Source organism: Eleginops maclovinus, chromosome 5 (assembly GCF_036324505.1).
Source record: "Eleginops maclovinus isolate JMC-PN-2008 ecotype Puerto Natales chromosome 5, JC_Emac_rtc_rv5, whole genome shotgun sequence".
NCBI classification, from domain to species: domain Eukaryota; kingdom Metazoa; phylum Chordata; class Actinopteri; order Perciformes; family Eleginopidae; genus Eleginops; species Eleginops maclovinus.
Window position 1 is genome coordinate 25886935 of NC_086353.1, and position 7358 is coordinate 25894292.

General features: G+C 44.5%; 1 protein-coding gene across 1 annotated transcript; it reads right to left on the bottom strand.

Annotated features, from left to right (window-relative positions):
- Positions 1-2183: 2183 nt before the first annotated feature.
- Positions 2184-5063, bottom strand: LOC134864195 (protein FAM200A-like). The gene is made up of 2 exons (XM_063883002.1): positions 2746-5063; positions 2184-2607 (listed from the first exon to the last, which is right to left on the bottom strand). Exon 1 carries the CDS (start codon positions 4828-4830, stop codon positions 2749-2751), a length of 2082 nt encoding a protein of 693 aa, XP_063739072.1. The 5' UTR covers positions 4831-5063; the 3' UTR covers positions 2184-2607; positions 2746-2748.
- Positions 5064-7358: the final 2295 nt, after the last annotated feature.

The following is a 7358-nucleotide window of genomic DNA, read 5'->3' on the forward strand; positions in this document are numbered from 1 at the left end:
TCTCAAGATTATCTACACTACATTTACATTATATACAAACTATTTACATTGTATTCATCTGTACATAAAACCTATCAATCAACAATCTACAGAGTATTCACACTTTAGATAACAATTCCTATCATTGTCATACATTTTCATTTTCATACTGTTTGTTTGTGGTTCATTTCACTTTTTCCAATAAAACACAAATTAAAAGTGGACGTTTTTATGAAGTGTACTCATCAGTTGCCAATGATTAGCCTTTTTCGCTGTGATGTCAAAAGAGTTTAGTTTTCGTAAGTGCCATATCAATCTTGGTCTTCTCCAATGTCCCATAAGTATTCATCTCCCTCCTCCCCCTCATGAATGTCTTGACGCTCATGATCATCCATTTCAAAATCCTCATCATCCCCACTTGCTCCTTTAATCAATGCAGGTTGCAGGTTACACAGGCCTGAACAAATACTTAAAATGTCATCAACATGTTTTAAACTACCAGGCATTACATTACTCAAAATTTTGAAACATTTTAACCTTCTAATTGCACGTTCAACATGGATTCTGACATTGGCCAGACGGCGTGTTCTTGTAACTTCACGTTCTGGGAGTTGTTTACAGCCACGTGTAAAAGCTGGCATAGCCAACGTCACTCCTGGAGGAAGAGCATCTGCAATTGTAAAGCCACGGTCTGCCAAAATCTGATCACCAGGAATCAAATGGGAAATAAAACCACAGTTTTTTGTGATAAAAGTATCACTAGCTCTGCCACCAAACAGTTTTGACACATACATCACAAAACCATTGGGGGCTATGCAATAGAGAACTTTGTAAGTGTTGTGATGTTTGTAGTTGCTGTATGTTTTTGCTCTTTTCCCTAGGTTCTTTGGTCTTTCAACAAATATTTCTGTACAGTCTATGATACATGTAGCATTAGGATAGTGTTCAACAAAACTCTTGGGCCTTGTTCTTCTCAGAGTATCTCGAGGGAGCCAAAAAATAACTTTGTCTCTCATGAAATCTGCGAGTACAGGTCTCCACGTTGCAAAGAGATCACAGGCTGTAGTCCTACTTATGCCAAACCTTATACTCAAGTCTGTAAACATTAAACCTAGACGAAGCCTCATTAGAACTAGTAACAGCTGCTCATGGACTGCTAATTTGGACATTTTTGGCTGTGGGAGAAAAGCCATGATCGAGTACAAAAGTTGCCAAAAACTGACAGTATCTAGGCCAGTGTAAAATTTGACACTTTGTCATCCAGGTCGTAAGCTGACAGTGACGGTGTGTGATCAGTTTGTGTACTTGCATCCTTTGTTGACTTTTTTGAGGAATAGTTATGGTCAACATGATCTGGCCACTGGGTGCCAACATCACATTTCAGTGGAGTATTTTCCAAGCCATTTATGTTAACTTCCGTTTCAGAATCCATTACTGGAGATTCATCACATGTGTTCTCTGTTGAGAGACATCTTCTCTTTGGGGGTGGTCTTCCAGATGATGGTGCTTTCTGAGGAAGTACATGAAGAGAAACAAAAAGCACCAACATCTTTGAAAACAGTTCACTACAATGCCATCATATTACAGAGTACTTGTCTTTAATTGCATGTTGTTAAGGCAATTAATACAACTGGTGTTATTTGTAGAAAAAAGTAAACTTACATGATGTTCATATCCCATATTCAAGACAGGGTATGGGTGGCCCTGCGTTGGCCTACCATCCGGGAAGTGTATTCCACACACCTGGGGATGGGGGGTGACAGAAGTAAAATGTATGTCATGAGGACGTGATGCCTCTTTCTCATACAACACGGTTGCACGAGTACTTGAATTCTGCCAACATACTAATTTCAGTAGTCGACATAGGTTAGTATACATAAGGTAAACAAACGTTACGTGCAACTTCAACTTTCAGATAATCACCATCATCACGGACATGTAACGTTAGCCAAACATTACCTTAGCACGGACCTTCGCATATGTTAGCATAGCCTAAAATGTGTTCACACTGTAACAAAGGCTCACAATGGTTAACTAGGCTAATTACCTTCACCAAGAAAATACTTAGAATAGGCCTACTTACCGTGCTGTTTTTATTTGGGATGAAGTTCTTTCTGTTGATGTTTACTATCCACACCTTCCGAACACCTTCATCCTCCACACGACCAGGGAAGCGGTGTAGACCAAATGGTCTACTACAGGGGTTTTCAACTGGTTTTGTCCCAGGGACCACCATTCGGACTAGAAAGCAATCCGCGGCCCACTGATGTGCCTGCGCGTGCGCGTGTGTATTTGGTGTTACATGCATAGCTCAATGCATGAAACATGAAAGAGAGGCCACGCAGATTTTATAATAATAAAAGTAGATTTATTAAATTAAATTAAATTAAAGATTATTTTAAAGAAAGAATAAAGAATAATAAAGTGTTGTGCAATTCAGTATTGGGAAAAGTAACTAAAAATGTCATGCAAAGTCAGTCTAGGTGTGTGACAAAACAACAACGGAGAACAAAAATCCAACAACACCGGAGAACCAAAATCCAACAAATGAAGACCAAGGCAGCCTCAACTGCTGGCTGGTCAGGGCTTTTATAACCCAGCCAGGACAGACCTGTCACCAATCACCTGCTGTAGAGACAGAGAGATTGAGAAAAGCAGAGAGAGATTGAGAAAAGCAGGGAGAGAGAACAGGCTTACCATTAACACAGGGCGGGGCCTAAACCCGCCAGGGTCGTAACAGTGAAAACATGGGAGAATTAGGCCTACCTGTCAGTGTGATATCTGGGCGTGGTGAAGTCCACACAGCCTGTCTATTCGTGGCGAAATGGTAGACAGAGACAGTCTCATGTCATTCTCTGGATCAAGCCTAGCCCTGTACTTATTCTTTAAGTACGCCAGTGTAGAAAAACCACTCTCACACAGGTATGTGGTTGGAAAGGGCAAAAGACACCTCATTGCTTTTGCAGCAAGCTGTGGAAATTCTGTCTGGCAACTTATCCAGAATTTAACAAGGGGCTGTGTGTCGTACATATGCCTCCTGACAGAGTCTGTGGACATCTCAATCAGCTTATCCTCTTCCACAGCCGTCAGACTTGACCCTACTGATGCATCGTCACTGAATGGGAGCAGGATCCACTTGCTGTCACGGCGCCACTCTTCCGAATCAGTGAAGTACTTTGCGAATTGACGCACAAGCTTCCTCAAATGCTCACATATAGTGTCGTTGATGTCAGTGCTGTCAGGGTATTCCTCAACTGAAGGAAACATCGCCAAGTTATTGCTCTCCACTCGTTCGATCCACTTTGACATTTTTTTCACAAATGCGTCGAGCTTCTCGTAGAGCTGCATGACGTTTGCATCTCTCCCTTGCATGGAGCTGTTCAACTTGTTCAGCTCTGCAAAAACATCTGTGAGGTACGCCAGCTTAGTTAACCAGTAACTATCGTTGAAATTGGAAGCCAGATCAGAATGCTTCTCGCACAAGAACTCGTAGATAGCTCCGCGTAGTTCAAACACACGGGCGAGCACAGCGCCGCGAGACAGCCAACGCACCTCTGAATGATAAAGGAGAGAGCTGTGTTCACTTCCCAAGTCATGGCATAGGGATGAAAACAGGCGTGTATTCAATGCGTTTCGTTTTATGAAGTTGACCGTCTTGACAACGACATCAAACACACCACTGAGCTCAACACTGAGATCTTTGGAGGCGAGAGCCTCTCTATGAATCAGGCAGTGTGTCCAAATTACCCCCGGAGCCACCCTCCTTACATGCGCAAACAGTCCAGTCTTGCTGCCACTCATGGCTCGGGCCCCATCGCTGCATAATGCAACGCACCTCTGCCACGAGATATTGTGCTCCGTGAAAAAATCGTCCAGTGCTTTAAATATTTCTACACCGGTAGTTCGCCCGGGCAGTGGTTTGCAAAAAAGAAATTCCTCGCACATAGTGCCACTGTCCTCGTATCGCACAAATGTTAACAGTTGCGCATCATTAGTAACATCTGTCGTCTCGTCGATTTGAAGGGAAAACAGAACTGTCTGAAGTTTTGCCATCAGCTGGTCTTTGACATCATTTGCCATTTCCCCAATTCGTCTTCCGATTGTGTTGTCTGACAACGGAATAGTTTTTAATTTGTTGGCACATTCTTCGCTTACCATAGCTCTGCACATATCTATGGCTGCTGGCAATATAAGCTGCTCTGCAATGGTATGGGGCTTCTTACTTTTTGCAACCCTGAGAGCGACCAGATACGATGCTTTCAGTGCGTTTTCATTTATTTTTGCACTCTTCCTCATGGTAGCCTGCTGTCCTTTGAAATCACGCAACATCTGTTGCATGTACTCAACGGGTTTGGCCTTCAAGTGGACGTGATGCGTCTCCATATGCCGCGTAAGTTTCGACGGCTTCATAGCTTCATTACAGAGAATTGTTGAACATACGAAACACAGTGGTACCTCCTCTCCTGCTCTGTCTGTCGTCACTGTGAATCCATATTTAACATATTCCTCATTGTATTTTCTTTTTCGTCTTTTTTGCGAAGTTGACGCTTCGGAAGCCTGTCCTTGCCCTATCGTGGCGGCCTGTCCCTCTGTCGTGGCAGCCTGACCCTCTGTCATGGCAGCCTGTCCCTCTGGCACTTTCCTCACTACAAAACGATCCATTGGTGCTAGATATATAGCTAGACTAGTACATATGTAACAAATGTTTGCTGTACTACAACCTATCTTAAAATACTCTCGTCGGCTATGCTTATAAATGTGTGTCAACTTTGCTCGCAAGACTGTACGTAATGAATAATAAGTGAGGTTAGCGACGCAACTCATTACCATTAGCGAATCACAGGCTACCATAGACTGGATAGGCGCAAGGCTACATTCTGTCAGCTTGAATTTCCTTTATATTATTTTAAACATATTTTTCACGATATGTAACGGTATTCTGGAAATGTGTTGAAATATCAAAGCGAATTTATATTAAAAAAAAACAATGGTGAACTGATCAACATAGGCTCTTGTCACGGACCACATGCAATGCCGCCGCGGACCACCAGGGGTCCGCGGACCACCGGTTGAAAACCCCTGGTCTACTACATGGACAGTCCTCTTTTACGCTTAAATTGTGTGTCTCCCACACAGACTTCTTCCATAATTGAAGCTTTTGGCTGTTATTGAAGCAGCCGATGACGGCACACGCCCTTCCAGACTGTCTGGGCATAATTATTGCTTTTCACAAATCTCGTTCACAAATCCAGCGAAATATCCCTTTTACTGTCTATGGAAATACCGCGAAATACACACTGCACGCACACCGCATCAATGGCGGCCGCTCTACTTCCGGTCACTTCGCCGAATCGGTGTATAGCGGAGAGTGGTGATTATCGGTTTCGTAACTTTTCAAACCCTTTTAAACATTTCTTTCTTTCACTGGGTGATTGTGTATAACTTTGTGCATCACGTCACCGAATTTTGGTGGGTTTGGTGGGTTTGTTTGGTGGCACTGGTGATTTGTTTGCCAGGCGGCTGCTACCGCAGCCTCTCGGCTCGGCATGGCGTCTCGTGGCAGCAGCTCCGGGTTGGAGAAGCTGACTCGCCAGCACGCCGTCAAGCTCTCTCCACCTGGCGGTGTTTCGGTAGAGGAGTGTAGTTTGGCTGTGGGTGCGGTGGTGGGATATGGCAGGGTGAAATCTGCCTCACGGATGAACAGTGCGGTGGTTATTTTCTTGGACAGCACTGAGAAAGCTAATCAGCTGGTGGAGAGCGGGATAGTGGTTAAAGGGACGCTGCTACCCGTGCTACCCCTTGCCACTCCCGCGAAAAAAGTGGTAATTTCAAATGTACCCCCGTTTCTGGGGGAGAACAAAAATCCAACAACACCGGAGAACCAAAATCCAACAAATGAAGACCAAGGCAGCCTCAACTGCTGGCTGGTCAGGGCTTTTATAACCCAGCCAGGACAGACCTGTCACCAATCACCTGCTGTAGAGACAGAGAGATTGAGAAAAGCAGAGAGAGATTGAGAAAAGCAGGGAGAGAGAACAGGCTTACCATTAACACAGGGCGGGGCCTAAACCCGCCAGGGTCGTAACAGTGAAAACATGGGAGAATTAGGCCTACCTGTCAGTGTGATATCTGGGCGTGGTGAAGTCCACACAGCCTGTCTATTCGTGGCGAAATGGTAGACAGAGACAGTCTCATGTCATTCTCTGGATCAAGCCTAGCCCTGTACTTATTCTTTAAGTACGCCAGTGTAGAAAAACCACTCTCACACAGGTATGTGGTTGGAAAGGGCAAAAGACACCTCATTGCTTTTGCAGCAAGCTGTGGAAATTCTGTCTGGCAACTTATCCAGAATTTAACAAGGGGCTGTGTGTCGTACATATGCCTCCTGACAGAGTCTGTGGACATCTCAATCAGCTTATCCTCTTCCACAGCCGTCAGACTTGACCCTACTGATGCATCGTCACTGAATGGGAGCAGGATCCACTTGCTGTCATGGCGCCACTCTTCCGAATCAGTGAAGTACTTTGCGAATTGACGCACAAGCTTCCTCAAATGCTCACATATAGTGTCGTTGATGTCAGTGCTGTCAGGGTATTCCTCAACTGAAGGAAACATCGCCAAGTTATTGCTCTCCACTCGTTCGATCCACTTTGACATTTTTTTCACAAATGCGTCGAGCTTCTCGTAGAGCTGCATGACGTTTGCATCTCTCCCTTGCATGGAGCTGTTCAACTTGTTCAGCTCTGCAAAAACATCTGTGAGGTACGCCAGCTTAGTTAACCAGTAACTATCGTTGAAATTGGAAGCCAGATCAGAATGCTTCTCGCACAAGAACTCGTAGATAGCTCCGCGTAGTTCAAACACACGGGCGAGCACAGCGCCGCGAGACAGCCAACGCACCTCTGAATGATAAAGGAGAGAGCTGTGTTCACTTCCCAAGTCATGGCATAGGGATGAAAACAGGCGTGTATTCAATGCGTTTCGTTTTATGAAGTTGACCATCTTGACAACGACATCAAACACACCACTGAGCTCAACACTGAGATCTTTGGAGGCGAGAGCCTCTCTATGAATCAGGCAGTGTGTCCAAATTACCCCCGGAGCCACCCTCCTTACATGCGCAAACAGTCCAGTCTTGCTGCCACTCATGGCTCATGCTGTACTACAACCTATCTTAAAATACTCTCGTCGGCTATGCTTATAAATGTGTGTCAACTTTGCTCGCAAGACTGTACGTAATGAATAATAAGTGAGGTTAGCGACGCAACTCATTACCATACGTCACGGGCACCATAGACTGTAGGCGAAAGGGCTCTTCGTAGCTTAAATTTTTCCTTTATTTTATTTAAACATATTTTTCACTATGAAGGGTTTTTGGG

Excerpts from the sequence above, each read along its gene's own strand:
- LOC134864195 (XM_063883002.1), bottom strand. The coding sequence starts at position 4,830 with ATGGTAGCCTGTGATTCGCTAATGGTAATGAGTTGCGTCGCTAACCTC.